The following is a 16,191-nucleotide window of genomic DNA, read 5'->3' as shown; positions in this document are numbered from 1 at the left end:
GTCAGGGGAGAGGTCTTTTCTGTTAAAAAGAAATATATTAAACCAAAGAACATTTGTTATAGGAACTGGGAAAAAAGGCTATTTTCCTGGACACCTTGGTTTGATGAAACCAGAATTTCCCCTGAGAGGCACTCAGGACCAACCAACCTAAAGTAGGAATGGACTTGCAAATGTTAATGATATACTAAGGCGAATACAGGACTTCCTATGCTAGGGATCTGTAGCAACTTTGATAGAGATTAAAAGAAAATACACTTACAAACAAAACAAAAGGGGAAACGCCAGCCCTTTATGGGCAAGAGCTTCTACCACGAACATTTATTTTTGTTAAAGCAGATTATAAATTCTCATCAGTACAAATATATATATATGTATGTATATATATATATAACTTACATTTGATTGTAAGGCCAACGTTCAAAAGTAAAAATGAGTGGGATTTCATTTTGTTAACCGAGGTCAAGTGGCTACAACTGGCAATGGGATGTTCTCACTAAAAGGGGGGTTGGCAGACACACACAAAGCTAATGAGATCAGAATTCCCATCCCCACAAAAATTGCGGGGGTCCGGGAGGGAAATAAATGTAAAGAACAAAACAAAACCCACCAGGACCCACGTTACAAACCAGTGCAGCAACCTGCATTCCCTTCTGTGGACGTGATGTCACTGTCACCTTAGTGTTGAAGGACTAACATAAAGAAACTGCAGCAATATATAAAAGATAATATCCTCTACAGAGCATATTTAGATTCCATTAAAATAATGATAGATTTTCATCATAGGTTTAGAACCAGGACAATACTGCTGTTTCCTTGTCTTTAAAACTACAACCTAGTGACGTATTGGTCATAAGCATGATTGTTGTTGCAATGTGCCAGTTACAGTGAGATCTCAAGCAAGCTAGGGAGCCATCTAACTCCAGTCTGCCTTTGTTTTTCACTCAATAGGCATCAATGATAAATCAATCTTATATACAGTTTCTTACAACTAACCCTTTTACTTTTGGCAAGATTACTTACAACTCATACAAGTTTTAATATTGAGAACTATTTAAAATATTCTAAATGCATAAAAATAAAGATTTTGGCTTTTTGATATATATATATATTTATAATATTTGTTACTCAAAATGGAAGTGTGACTTTTCCTCACCCTCTGGCTCTGTGGGGCCGTGGCTGACGTGGCCTTCCAGAAGCGGCAGGACAGCCTGGGGCTGGCCTCTCCCAGCTGCAGCACAGACTGCTCTGTTCCCGTATCTAGAACAGGTCAGTACTGAGAGGAGGCAGGTGATGGCCTGAAAAACAAGGGGAGACTTTTTCTTCCCAGGGTGTTTCAGAGCCCAGAAAATGTGCTTTGAAGACGAGTCTACTCTGGTACTTCCGTCTCCCTGCCACCAGGCGTCTGCAAGGACCTGAGGGAAAGGAGGGGCCAGCAGACACTTCCTTGGTTTCTTCAGCCCACTTCCATGACAGGCTTCATCTAGGAATGGTTTCCCTGCTTCTCCCCAAACCACCCCTCACGTTCCACTGTGCCTAGACTTGTTCCTGGGGACCTCTGAGATTAGTGAAGTGTCCTGATCAGGAAGACAGAATCCCCCTTGCTCACTGATCTTCTATCCCCTGCGCTTGCCTAAGTACAAACAAGATCCATAAACCACAGGTTGCTTATAGTTCAATTTCAAACGTCTTCTGTAAGTCACTGGAGAAAGGGTTGGTAGGGGAAGGGTTAGTACGCTGCTTGGACTTGCTCTCTAATGCAGCCCACTGGGCTTCGAAAGGATCCACGGGGCAGGTGCCTGCAGGACCCTCGGTGTGCTTGTCTCCTGAAGCCAGCCTGCCGTCATCTATGCCGTTGAACGCTGCAGAGCCGTTGAGGTGCTGAGCAGGGGGCTTAAGGAAGGGACTGGCAGTGGCACTGCCTGTCTCATACTGGGGGAATGTGTGCTGTTTGACCAGGCTGGGTGACTGATGGGGGTGCACCACCTGAGGATGGCCTGCAGTGCCGAACATGTTGGCTACCATCTGAGAGGGAGTCATGCCCACCACAGGCACATTGGGGGCTGGATAGGACATCCCGTTGGTCACAGGATAGGACTGGGCAGGGACAAAGGCTGGCTGCAGGGGTGGGACCACACCCATTGGCACGGGCTGAGAGGTAAGGAATGCATTCCCTTGGAAAGGTGGTGCTGGTTGGGACATGGCAGCGGGTGGAGGATGCTGGAGAACTGGCTGCAGAGGGGCAGCTGGGGCCTGGGGCTGCTGGGCCCGGACGCTCTTAGACACCTCTTCCAACCAGCGATCAGCTTCCGAGGGTGTGCGTCTGTGACCAGCCTGCAAAAGACCTGGAGAAGCAGCACCAGAAGACTGACCCCACTCGGTTCCTGGAAACAAGATGAAAACAGACCATCAGAATTAAGAGGTATCTGAACCTAACATCTGGAACAAGTCTTCCTAATGGTAATGTTCCTAATGGTGTTTTTGGCAGACATGGGGAAAATATATGATAGGCAAAGAAGATTTTTGTGGTAGAACAACTAGAACCCACCATAGCATGACCCTTGGTTAGCCACACCGAGGAGGTGTCTAAATACTGTTCCAGTTTATCCTGCCAGCTGGGGCAGCTGACTAGTGGCAAAAACCCCTCCCTGATGCCATGGTCCTCCACAGTGCAATAACGGGCACAGGGCCTGTAGGTTTGAGGTGGTTCATCCTTGCTTGAATAAGGCAAAAAGAAAACCGGCGACTTGGCCGTATATTGCTGGGACCTGTCTGGCTTCCAGAGCCTCGCTTTCTGGTGACCTGCTTTATTGCTCTTTTCAAAGTTTTTGGTATACAAACCAGTACTCATTACAGCAGCTAGGAAGCAGAGAAACCGTTCCTGTGGGTGTTCTTCATGTCCACATGTGACCCAACCCAGTCAGTGTTGAGTTCTTTGGAATTCGATCCAGAAATCTATTGAATTTGATCCAAACAGCTGTTTGGGTGATTTGGTTCTATTCTCCTAAAACTATTCCCCAGTCTTGAGTTAACTATAAAGCATCCTTTCCAAAAACAGTTTATCTCTAGGAGGAAATATACTTTTCCTAAAACAATTTCTGTAGTTCCCACATAGGTAACTGGCTGATTCTAGAACCAGGTTCACTTATCTGATCCCAGAATCCTCACCACCATGTGTAGCCACCTTACCCGAATGTGCAGCTGTAACTTCCTTGTTAGCAGTGTCAGGAGCATGAGCCCAAGGGTTGGTTTCACGCACAGGCAATGCTATGGGTGCTAGAGCAGTAGGGGCTGGCTTAGCAGCAAGCACATGGAAGGCTGAGTCAGTGCCATTAGCTATAATGGGAGCAGACAACATCAATGGAGTTAATGCATGCATGGAGAACAAGCAAGCCCTTGGAACTGGGGTCAGTCGGGCCATTGTGCAACACTAGTGAGACACACAGGATGGAACAGGTGATGTTGGGAAATTCATGCTGCCTTGCACTGGATATACATACCCTTTGGCAAAGAAGGATTTTTTAAAATTAATTTGAAAAGCAGTTACTGAGATTCAGAGAGAAATTTTCATTTGCTGTTTCACTTCTCAAATGGTTGCAATAGCCAGGGCTGGACCAGGCCAAAGCCAGGAGCATAATTTGGGTCTCCTGCTTAGGTGTGGGAGTCCAAGCTCTTGGGCCATCGTCTGTTGCTTTCCCAGGTCATTAGCAGGGAATGGATTAGAAATGGAACAGCCAGGACTTGAGCTTACAGTCATAGGGGATGTTAGCACTGCATAGTGGGCTTAACCCACTATTTTAAGCACCAGTCCTGGAATGAGGTTTTAACTAAAATGCTTATACTAATAAAGTGAAATGGCTATTCTATAAAAATATATGATTTGGTTCAAAGGAAATAAAACTACTCATGCTGAAAAAAAAAATGCACTGATAGAACTTAGCCTTTGGCTTAATGAAATAAAGCATCTCCTCCTTCTACACTTTTCCAGAAGGTCAGATTATGCCAAATATAATAATGGCTAAATATCATTTCTTATTTTTCGGTAGATACCATGGCAAGAATACCTGTATCATGTTTAATTCTCTAAAAAATTCCCTAAGACTGGCATTATCCTATTACAGATGAGAAACCAAACTTAGAATTTCTCCCCGATCCTATACTGTTTGGGTTATCTCACAGTACCTACTCTGCTCTTTTTGTCTCCCTCTACTAAAGCTTCCTACTGCTTATTTCTCTTACAGTTCCCGCCTCCCCCCCCCCTTGGTCCAGCTTCCTATCATGTTTAGTATGCAGCACACAAGCATATGGGGTTACTATGCTTATGCTATTGGCACTAAATGCCCAGGCTTTCTCCCTGTAGATTACGGGCTCCTTAAAGGCAGGGAAAGGACCTTGTACTCATTTTTGTCCATCCAGTGCCTTGTAAAACACACTCAGCAGTATGTGATGGGTGCTATAATCAGGAAGAGCTCAACCTAAAGCCTCGCTGTAAGGACAGCAATTTACTTAACTTCACTGAGCTTCATTTTTCCTATCTATATTAGCCACCTTAAAGAATGGTTTGTGGAAATGCTGGAGTCCTTATCACAGTGGGGCAGGCACTGTGCCAAATGCTCAATAAGCTGTGCCTATTTATTGTGGCACAATGAGTAAAGCTACCACCATATGTGGGTACCAGTTCATGTCCCGGCTGCTCTGGCTCTCATACAGCTCCCTGTTAGGGCTATGCTCCACTGCTTCCCAGGCCATACTACGTGGTCCCCTACCACCTTCTTAGGAGATCCACTCAGACCTGTGCTGGGTCTTGTGGCCATCTGGGAAATGAACCTGTGAATGAAGAGTCTCCCTTTTGAAATAAATATTTTTAAAAATTGTACCCATTATTAGTAGTATCATAAGTGTGAGAGGACATGAAAAACCATTTAGTAGACATAACCATATAAAGATTTACTTAACATAAGATCCCTGGTTGTAGTAGCCTCCTTCAGTAGAAGCAGGCAACTGTCTTCTAGAGGTGTATAATTTAACTAAAAGTCTCGTTGACTTCTGAGACATCAATACTTATTGTTAATTCAGTATCTTCATAAACAACTTTTACGAACCCCTTCAATGCCAAAGGCAAATTTTAAGAAATTTGTCACAGAGGTGAGATGAAGTTAACCAGGAAGTGTTTTGGTGTTGTTTTTTGAACGCTCCTCAGAGTGGACTAGGTAACCCGTGGCATTCCTGACACGTTGAGTGAGATTGCCTTGCTCATTAGTGCTGTCTTGTGCACTGGTGACGTTCAGTGCATCCCTGGACTCAACGCAGACGCCAGTGACAGCATTCCTCTTTCCAACATGTAAAGCCTCAAAATGTCTCCAGGCAGCCAAAGTCAGATTTTCCCTGAGGAGGCAGAATCAGCCGTGGTTAAGGGCTGCTGCTAAAGAAAGTATCAGAACCAATTCTGATGACTATTGCTTCAGGAAGACTGGCAGTCAACCAACAAAACAGTGGGCTGGGCTAGGCAACTTCTTAGAGATGGGCGCGTGCATGCAAAACAACAGAAGCAAACACCTTGGGAGACAGGAAGGGAATAAAATACAGACATTGAAATCAGTGCATCCAGGCCACTCTCAAACTCCAGGAGGTTATAGGGCCGCAGCACTACTAGGGAGCTCAGGACCCCAACAGTTTGAAGGGCACCCACCTTGGAAGACAGGAGATTGGGGTGCCACTGCAGACACTGGCTTGGTCATCGGGGCAGATGAGAAGGGGTCCTCGGAGGGCGTGCTGAAGGCGCTGGTGATCTGCGAGCACAGCGAGCTGATGCTCTCTGCCTCCCCTTCCACCTCGGGAACTGTAAGGAAGAAAGCAAAGAGCTCCAGAGAGGAACATAGGACAGCCTTAAAATGTAACAGTAGGACACAAGCTGGCATTACAAAGCATGTCTTTTTTTTGGTTGAAAACAAAGGCTCTCTTAATTATCTGGTAGGCTCTAAAAGCAGCTTCCAAAAATGTACTGATTGTAATCTCACTGGCTTTTCAATGAGGAAGTATAGACTATCAATACATGTACTAAGGTATACTTCCTTCCCTTGCCAATTCCCAAAGTTCCTTATTTTGTCATTTTGTGACACTGTTGGAAACTTTTTTTTTTTTCCTGCAAAGATGTTCAGCCAGCCAGGTCTTCCTGGAAGACATCTATGTGCAACCTGTTTGTCTTCCAATCATTCCCATGACTGTGGTCTGAATTCCGGTCTGGGGCCATTTAGTGATTCCATTGGAAGAACGGCTTAAAGTCCGAGGCACCAATGGATGCTTGCTGCTTTTCTCTGTAACGGACTATGACAGCGGCATCACAGTTTTCTCCAAGGTCTCTAGCATCAAGTACATGAACTACAATGGCATGAAAAAGTGAACTGAGGCAAAGGATTCTAGAGACTTTGTTCTCAGTATGAATTCAGTGATACTGCTGGATCACTGAGAAGGCTCAACCTTGTTTGTTCATCTGCTACGAAAAGAGAACAAGAGTTTCTGTTTCACCATTTGTCCCTGAGGGAAACTGAAAGGAGGTACTTGAAGTATCTGGAGTTTCAGCTTTTATAGGAATTGGGTGCTGAAAAGACGCTCGGTAACCATCTCCTTCCGCTGCTCTTCAGGCCTAGTTCCAGCTACCAAAGGAACTTAACTCTCTAGTTTTATGTTCCCATCAGTGGGCATGCTCTACTGAGACACAGCTTTCTCCTATTCTATTCTAGCAAAGGCTTGATGTGTCCCAGAGGGAAGCCAAACAGGACTTAATAAAGGCACTGGCCAGACCAGACACTTCAGCTGCGGAGCACTTGATGAGGCCAGAGCTGTAAGGAACTGGCTTGGCTGCACAGACCACATGAAGGCCTGTGTAGTAGTTCTGACTATGTGGTGCAAGCCCACTCTGTGAGGAACAACAGATCTGACGTTTATACAAGGGATCCATTGGGAGTTTTCTCCCTGTGAAGCCAACCAGCCACAAGGACAATGAGTACTGATCCATTTCTTCTAGTACATCTGCTAGTAGTAGTATTTAATTATAAAGCCTCTTTAATTAATTCCCTGCTGGGTCTCAAATGGCAAATACAAACAGAAACTTGAGCCCCTTGCCGTTTGGAAGCAGGTGGCTGAGAGGTGGTGCACTTAACAAGCCTCAAACCTGGCAGCTCAGGTTAGAAACTCCAGGATGGCTCCATCACCTATCTGTTGAAGAGAAATGACACAAGGTGCACCACTAGCCACAGTGAGGAGTGGTGAGGTTATGGATGAGTGTTTCTGCTTGATGTGATAAAGCTTCAGTGCGCCAGCACCTGCTGAGTCAGGTGGATGCCACATTACCTGCATTTTTAATGGGGAAATCAGTCTTCCTCTGCATAGTGGAAGGCAACTCGTTGATGCGGAGGGACAGTTGGCGTTTAAAGGGCGACATCTTCTGGCTAAGAGCAGGAAATCCTCGGAAAGAGCCTTGGCGAGCAAGCTGTTCAATTGGGGCATGCCGGCGTGGGATGGCATGAGGGTTGTTCATCTCCAGAGAGGAAGTAGCATCTGAGGTGGGCGAGGTGGGAGAGGATGGAGATGGGGCAATGTTGCCAAGGGCTGCTGATGAGCCAACAGCTGTTTTATCTGTTTCAGCTCAAGAGAAGAGAAAAGAGGACCTTAGCAATGTTTTCACGTAACTGTGAGTCTTACAGAGACGAACTTGAAAACCCTCCCAGGGTAGCTCTTTCACGTAACTCTTAAAAAAGACAGGCTAGACGCAAGGTCTCTTATTTTTCAGGAAGATACAGGTTTCATAACTTACACGTCACATGGCATATCTACTGAGACACAAATATTCTTACACAATGACTTCTACAATTTTAAATAAGACTTTAAAGACCCAGTGAGTGGGCCCATCCTCAGTGGCTGTTAGTTATTTGGATGTTCACATCCTGTATGAGATTGCCTGCTTTGAATCCTGTCTCCTCCTCTCCCACCCAGCTTCTTGGTAATGTGCACTCAAGAGGTAGGCAGTGGGTGATGGCTCAGGTACTTAAGATCCTGCCACCTACAAAAGGACGCCTAGACCTGAGTTCTAGGCTACTGGTGGCCAAGATCTGGCTACTGTGGGTATTGAGGAATTTGGGAAGTGAACTGGTGGACAGAAGATATTTGTCTCTTTCTGACTTTCAAGTAAATGAAGATAATCTTTAAAGATTATGACATTTCTTTTTTATTTCCACCCTAGCTACACTGGTACACAAAAGTGTAAAACATATTCCCCAAGCTCTATCAGTTCTAAAATACATCCAACCCAACTTTACAGATGGCTGTGTAACTCAGAGTTCTACAGTTGTCACTATTAGATCCCTGCCAGCATCATCGTCAGAGGATTGTTTGTAGCCTTAAACTCTGGCATTTGTGCCTCTTTTTTCAAGATGTATGTCCTCATGACATCTAGTTCTCTTAGAGATCAGATGCAACAGAATGAAAAATTAAGATTATATTGAACTTTAAAAAATTACAGCAGCTTTTAAAAAAAGTTTATTTACCCATATGAAGCTGTGTGTGTGTGTGTGTGTGTGTGTGTGTGTGTGTGTGTATGTGTGTAACAGAGAGAGAGAGAAAGAAGATAAGAGAATCCTTGGGAGGAAGAGCTCTCCCTAAATGGCTGCAATGGCTGCAGCAAAGGCCAGGCAGAAGCCAGGATCTGAATCCCACCCAGACCTCGCAGGTGGGTGGCAGGGGTCCAGATCCCCGGGCCATCAGCTGCTGCTTTTTATTAGCAGGGGCTGGACTGCAAGTGGAGCAGTGGGACTGGCACTCATGGCATACCAGGGTCACACTGGAATAACCCGCTATACCACAATGTGAGCCCCCAGTTGAAACTTCTTCAGCTACCTTTTCAGATGCCCAGGATAGCTTATAATGGAAAGAGTAAACATTTTCGAAGCCATTGAATTAGCCATTCTAAAAGAAAGCACTTTTGTGAAATCTTCAGCTTTGTTGTTAAACACCTCTCATGTTTTCAAAAGTTCTCTTTGCTTACAAAATACTTTTCTGATAAACTTCCGAATACCTGTTGGGGGAACTGCATTACACAAACATGCACTGTAGAACACATTGTACCTTTCTTGGCGTCTTGCATTTGTTTCATGATCTCCTCTCTTTCTGCTTGTTCAGTTGCTGTTGTGACACGGAATGATCCTTCTCTTGTAAAAGTGGTCCGACTGGCATCAAAAGTAGCCGTCACCCCACATTCCTTCTCCCGCTTCTGCTTACGCTCTAGACAGGCTGCGAAAGCACAGCCTACTGCGTGGCTCAGTCTCTCACCCTGCGGAGAAGAGATTTTCAAAACTTTTTAAGGAGTTACAACAAAAACAATCACACACACACGTACATATTACCAGACAAGTTATTATAAATTGCCGTTTAAAGCTGTTTACGATAATAGCATTCCAAATTAATTTAAATGAATACATTATATTAGATAATGCTTATATTTCAAGTACTTTAACTGTTAGAGGCCCGGAGGAAAGTGATCAGCAGCAGCCCGTGCTTCTGCCGGCAGCCACCAAGAGCTTCAGGTGGTTGAAACTGTCACACCAGCTCTGGCCATCAGCTTAGAAGAGGCTTTAAGCTTTGATATGAAAACCCTAATGGCCCCTTGGGAGAATAGTGGCGTCTTCAGTCTGGCATTCCTAAGAAACCACTGGGAAGGTAGGGACAATTCAGGAGCTAAAATACATTGTCAACATGTCTAGGAAAAAAAGACACCAAGTTGAAAGTTCTAAAAAATACCACTCCCAAAGGAAAGCTTAGCTTTTTAAAGGTTCCCCTGTAGTCTCCACTAAAGGGACTTGGCCATTTACGTCCCTCAAACCCTAAGGCTTGTCTTCATACCTTCCCCATTTTCTTGTAGCTCTCTCTAATCCCCGACTCTATCTTCCAACCATACATAGGCCAGCATGAGAGTATTTTCATCCATACTCTCTACTTACAAAGTAAGCAGATATAACTGATTTGCTTCAGCATGGGAAGAAAAGGCAGCTTATCTAAACCAAATGCTGCTTCAAAGAGACAGTGGGTTAAAACAATGGCCAATTTAATACAGTGTGTATTACTTCTATTTTTTTTTTCATGGTTATCTGTGGTTTAGACCATATTTCTAACTGGAGAATAAAAATGTTAGGAATGGCGCAATAAATGTTGGCATCATTCATAGTGAAAAGAGCTATTTGGGAACAGGGAGCCTTTTGTGGTGATTTCAAATTTCTACCAGGCAGCTGCTTCTGCATATGGTTCTGAACAAGTCATTTCACTGGATTTTTACCAATATCAGCTATCTCAAGGAGAATGAAGTTTAAAATGGTTTTGCTCCCATGAGTTTCCATGACTATCAAATGTTTGACTGCTTATTTAAACATTGTTAGACTCACTCTGAATCCATGTGAGTTTTCAACTAACTTCCCAGCAGGAGAGGGCATAAGGCATATTAAGGCATGAAACAAGAAACATTCAATGATTTGCATTTGAAAGTTCCTATTAAAATGACAGAGCTGGGGCCAGGGTTGTGTGGTAGTATTTAAAAAATAAATAAATAATAAAATAAACCTTTAAAAAAAGTACTTTGCTTTTTTTCCCCCCAAGATTTATTTATTTTTATTGCAAAGTCAGACATACAGAGAGGAGGAGAGACAGAGAGGAAGATCTTCCATTTGATGATTTACACCTTAAGTGACCACAACGGCTGGTACTGAGCCAATCCGAAGCCAGGAGACAGGAATTTCCTCCAGGTCTCCCACGCGGGTGCAGGGTCCCAAGGCTTTGGGCCATCCTTGACTGCTTTCCCAGGCCACAAGCAGGGAGCTGGATGGGAAGTGGAGCTGCCAGGATTAAAACCGGTGTCCACATGGAATCCTGGCGCGTTCAAGGTGAGGACTTTAGCCGTTAGGCCACGGTGCCAGGCCCAAAAATATTCAACGTTAAAAGTAAATTTCACCATGCAATAATTCCTGAGAGTTCATTCTACCATTTCTATTTTTAGTTAATTATATGCTAATTCAGTTCTTTGATATGTATTTTGCAAATAAATTATGGGTACTTTCTAGATGCCAACATCTTCTGTACAAATGTGTCAGCAAACAAATTTAACAACCATTGTCACTAGAGGACTTTTATTTTTTCCTTTAATAACTGGATCTCAGCCAATCACTTTACTCTGAGTTGTAACTCACAGGGTCATACCAAGAGTGTGAACTACTTGAAAATAAGTAGGCTAGGTTCAAGGCAAGGACTTTAGCGGCTAGGCCACCGCACCGGCCTCAGTTCTACATTTCCAGCTTCCCACTTATGCATACCCTGAGGGACAGTGGTGATGACTCAAGTAGTTGGGTCCTTGTCATGCACGTGGGAGACCCAGAACGAGCCCCAGGATTCTGGCTATGGCTTGCTCTAGCCCTAGCTGTTGGGGAGACTGGGAAATTAACCAGTGGATGGAAGACCTCTCTTTGCCCATCTATCTCTGTGCCTTGGTTTTTTAAATGAATAAAGACAGAGAAAGAAATGTAAGACAAACTGCTTGGCTGAATCAAGCCGGAAGCAGCAGAGCGGAGGCTCACCGTGTCCTTGACGGCCATGAAGCAGTGACAGATCCAGCGCCGTGTGGTGCCGTCGCGACATATGTAAGAGAAGGCTCGGTCAAAGTTCCTATCTGGGGCACAGAAAGAAACTTTCTCTATTGTCTGGTCCACTATGAGGTCCTAGAAAACGGGAAGCAGAGAGGAACAGAGGACTTACAAGGTCAGCTAAGGTTCTTGGTGGAAACAAGGTATTCATTTCACAGCACAGAAGGCCCACACCACAGCGGCTCAGACTGCTGGTACCCGAATCTGGCATGCAGGCACTCCAGGGGCGCCGGCTTAGACGCCTGCTTTCATCACAAGGGAAGCATGTGGATCTCAGCTTTAGGTCTCATCCATATTCAATTTGACAATGCATGTACTGTAATATATATACTTCTTTTGGTTTATTTGCAAATATAAACAGACATATAATAGTCATACTCTTACCACTTTTATACAAATGTGTACAATATACACATACTGCTCTACATTGTTTTCCAACTAACAGTATGTCTCATCTAATAAATATTTTTATTTCCGATATTCTACTTTTTTTTCTTATTTTTTTTTTTTATTTTGACAATCTTTACATAATTAACTAGGGTAAAAACGTTCAAGGGCTACAGGAAAGTGGATAAGATTAGTATTTTTTCCATATTGTTTCTTTCATGTTTAAAGGGGGGAAGATACTCTACTTTTTTGATGGAGAAGTTCCAAGTGGTTCTTTTTGTTTCTGTCTCTGCGCTGAGGTTCCCCATCTCCTCATCTGATATGAGCATATTTCCCTCTTCATCACTGCATACAGCTCGAACACCTGCTTCAAAATCCTCGTTGCCTAACTCCAACCTTTGGGCCATGGATCATCTCATGGCTGGGTTTTTAATGAGAATCAGCCACATACTTATCTGTTTCTTTGTAGGCTGAGTGATTCTGGATTTATTCTATAGACATTGTGAGTATAACATGTGGAGAGCCTGGATTCTATTACATTACACTTTAGCAGGTGACTAATTTGATTATAGTCACATGAAAATTATCTTTTGAACAGCAGCTTGATTCTCAGTTTTTATATCCTCAGTGGGGCCATGCAGAGTCTGCTTTGTACTTAGACACCCTCTTTATTTTCTAGCAGCTACCGTTACTTTAAATGCTATCTACCAGGTTTTTTTTTTTGAACAGAGTGAGAAGTTTTGCTACCCTTTAGGGTGTAGACCAGGGCCTATATTTAGATTAGAAACTGTGATAGGAAATCACCCAGCACTACTTTCTTCTTCCAACTGTCAATTTCTCTGCAGAGTTTGCCCGCTTTGCCTTATCCTCTAGTGTCTTATATTAACCGCACTGCTTTGTTCAATTCATAGTAGTTTGTGGGAGATTCAGTTCAAAACGAGTTTTATTTAGGCACCACTGGAAGTCAAACATACTAAAGATACGCTTTCTAATTTTTTCTTCTTCTTAGTTATACAAATACAATTTTCCCAAGCACAATTCATGTAATGTGTGCTTTTTATAAGGAACTGCCCGTGAGTTACTACATTCTTAAGCAGAAACACTACTGGAACCAAGAAGGACAATGGGACAGCAAGGCAACTTCACAAACTTGTTGGTCAAAGGTTAGGGACCTCAAACGGTAAAACTGGTGCAGACTGCAGTACAACCTTATCATAAGCACTGATCCCATGTTATATTAGTTCCTTCTCATTGCAAAGTACCTACACAAAGACAGATAGGTTCAAGGATAAGAAGCCACTATTTTCTATCGTCACCCAATGCAGAACTAAATTAATAAGTGCTAGTGCTGTGAGAAGCCACCAGGGGGCAACATCCTTTCCAATTACAGCATAAAGCCATTAAACACTTGAACGCGGCTCCCAAGGGACACCGCATATGAAACACTAAAGCAAACTGGAGGGACCAGTGTCGTCCGCCTGTGGGGACTGGTTTGGATCTGGCTCCCTGTTAACGCACCTGGAAAGCAGCTCAAGATGACTCAAGTCCTCAGACCCCTGTGCTCACTTTGGAGACCCAGAGGATGATCCTGGTTCCTGGCTTCAGACCGCTAAGCTCTAGTTAACGCAGCCATTTGAGGGTGAACAAGCAGATGGAAGATCTCCTTCTGTTTCTCTGTAAACTCTGGCTCTCAAGTAATACCTTATACAGTTTTAAGCAAAACTACACAAGCTTTTTAAGAAAAGCAATAACACTAAAATTTAAGCTTACTATTTTTCTCGAACTTAAAAAAAAAAAAAGCCTTAAATGAGAGGTCAAAGAAGTAAAACACAGCTATGTTAAACCACTTAGAATGTGTCTCGCAGGATCTCCATCAGACTTCCCTCTGACTGTCTACCAGGCTTTCTCTTCTCTGTTCAGTGGCATTTAATTTTCTTGAAAAACTGTCCACTTGATTCACTTTTCCCTTACTTTCGATCTTAGAACTTTTAATTAATTATCAAATGCCCTTACATAATATATTATGGTCTTTAAGAGCATACTCTGTGTCCCTATTCCTACTTACCCAATTCCGATCACTTTCTCTCAAAGGCAAAAATGCTACTTATGATGAGATATTGTTTGGATTCTAATTAGATATTAACCAGACAGTTATTTAAAAGTCCTCAAGACTTCATTTATGTTAGGTTTTTAAACAGTCCATTTCCAAAGACAGTGTTTTCTTAATAAGTTCCACTTATGGTCCACCATCTTTCTCTTTTTCTTTTTAAACTTTAAATTGCAGAACATGGCCCTTCAGCTTTCCCATTTACAGTTGTGGGGGGGGGGGGTAGTGAAATTCTTTTACTATGTAAGAACAGAAGGAACTCAAACCTTAAAGTTGTAATACTTAGTACATTAAACAGTGTGTCATATAGAACAGGATGTTGAGAGAATTCTACTTTTTATGAAGTAAATGAGTAACTAAATTAGCTTCCTAAATGTTTAAGAGTTTCTCAGAAGATTGTACTTTGGACAAAGCTGAGGATATAGAGGTCAGTGACATCACATTTGATTTTTCAGGATTAAAAAAAATCATATGAACAGTCACATTCAAGTTTCTAAAAATCTTACCTTAGTTTTTTCATCCACAACTCTAAGCCCATCTGCTGACACCCATAGGACTGCCTTAACTGCTTTCTTTCCAGTCTTTTAGGAGAAAGCAAAGGGAGGGGAGAGAGACAAACATAAATCATATTAGCAAAGTCATCCCACACAGAAACAGACTGCTGCCTTCCGAAGGTCACAAGCACAGAATGGAGTCCAAGATTAGGAGGGGGACCTAAAGTCAGATGCTCAAATCAAACTGCAGAAGCATCCAGGGAAAAACAAGCCAAAGGCTTCAGACACATATCATAAAATAGTAAGAAAATTAAGTAAAAGGGAAAGAACAGATGGAACTAAAATCAAGTATCACATTCCATTAAGGGCAAAGGATTTAGAGCTAGTTTCTTCAACTATTTAAAAAATTCTACCAATAAAACCAAAAGTCAGAAGAACATTAAGTACATAAGGAGTTACACCACAAGCAGCTTCTACATGTTTGTTTAGAATAGGATGTAGTGGTAAGCCTAACTGGACATGACGATCGTTCCTCAATTCTGACCCCAAAGTGCAGCAAGATCCCTGGCCATCTGACAAGCTCATGCTGAAACGTGAGGAGACTTCATCAGTCTACTAACAATCTTTTAAAAAGAATATTTCTCAAGATTAATGCAGAAGCAGTTTAGTTTTAATTTGACATTAAATTCATAAACACATTTTAAGGTCATAGGAGGATTACAAAACTGCTAAAAAATAACTTTTTATAACATGAGTTTTCTTTTTACTGGCTGAGAAAAGGTTTCTTGTGACACACATAGGTTGATGTATATTTTCTCCCGTGATATACTGTAGTATCAACCGAGCAATGTCTTAATTGTTCCAAAGATATAGGTAAAATAAAACTAAAGCACAAAGAAGGTTGAGACTAGGTATCAGATTATGAAGTGTAGAGATCAAAAGGAATTTGGTGCTAATCTGTGTGCTTAAATCTGGCAACCCTTGCTATGGGAGGATAGTCTCATTTAAATTAACCGTTGAGTCTACTCTGGCTGGTTCACCACCTCTACTGTCACACATTTGGTAAGTGTCCAGTGAAAACAATACAAAAGATAGTCCACTGGAAGACAACACTCAGACAAAAGACAGACACAGTAGTAAGTACTAGACTAGAGCTGGAAACAAAAAGGGAACTTAGTCAAATCTATGTAGGGAAATTGGGGAAGCTTGCACAAAGATCTAACTGAGTCTTGAATAAATTGCCTTGCCACTCCACGTTACAAGGGTTGCAAAGAAAAGCAACAGAGGAACAGGACATGCAGGCAAATGACACAGCAAGTGTGAGGCTCTATGAATATTTCAGTATGGCTTTAAAGCAAGCCGAGTGAGTGAGGCACAATGGGGGAAAAGCAGAAAGCAAGCCTGTACATGAAGGGCCATGCATACCTGCTAATGAACTGCATCTTAATTCTGCAGACAACTAGAAGTTACTAAGCAGGGGGAGGGTATTTGGTGTGATGAGTAAGATGCCACTTGAGATGTCAGCATC

General features: G+C 42.8%; 1 protein-coding gene across 4 annotated transcripts in view; it reads right to left on the bottom strand.

The window, feature by feature from the left end:
- Nucleotides 1-303: 303 nt before the first annotated feature.
- NUMB (NUMB endocytic adaptor protein) overlaps nt 304-16,191 on the bottom strand; it is an 81,390-nt gene continuing 65,502 nt past the window's right edge. For 2 of the 4 annotated variants that reach the window (XM_040975332.1, XM_040975331.1), the window contains 7 exons: nt 14,676-14,750; nt 11,610-11,750; nt 9,118-9,322; nt 7,348-7,641; nt 5,687-5,836; nt 3,187-3,333; nt 304-2,381 (listed from right to left, as the gene is read on the bottom strand). In XM_040975332.1, the coding sequence (XP_040831266.1) occupies nt 1,666-2,381; nt 3,187-3,333; nt 5,687-5,836; nt 7,348-7,641; nt 9,118-9,322; nt 11,610-11,750; nt 14,676-14,750 (1,728 nt within the window). In that variant the 3' untranslated portion in view covers nt 304-1,665. The remainder of the gene's footprint in view (nt 2,382-3,186; nt 3,334-5,686; nt 5,837-7,347; nt 7,642-9,117; nt 9,323-11,609; nt 11,751-14,675; nt 14,751-16,191) is intronic. The other 2 variants (XM_040975333.1, XM_040975334.1) reach the window with 2 other exon arrangements.

The sequence above is a fragment of the Ochotona curzoniae genome, unplaced genomic scaffold (genome assembly GCF_017591425.1).
Source record: "Ochotona curzoniae isolate NIBS_2020 unplaced genomic scaffold, NIBS_Ocur_1.0 contig_2688, whole genome shotgun sequence".
Lineage (NCBI taxonomy): Eukaryota > Metazoa > Chordata > Mammalia > Lagomorpha > Ochotonidae > Ochotona > Ochotona curzoniae.
Note: the sequence above shows the minus strand (reverse complement) of the source record. Positions and strands in the feature narration are given on the sequence as shown.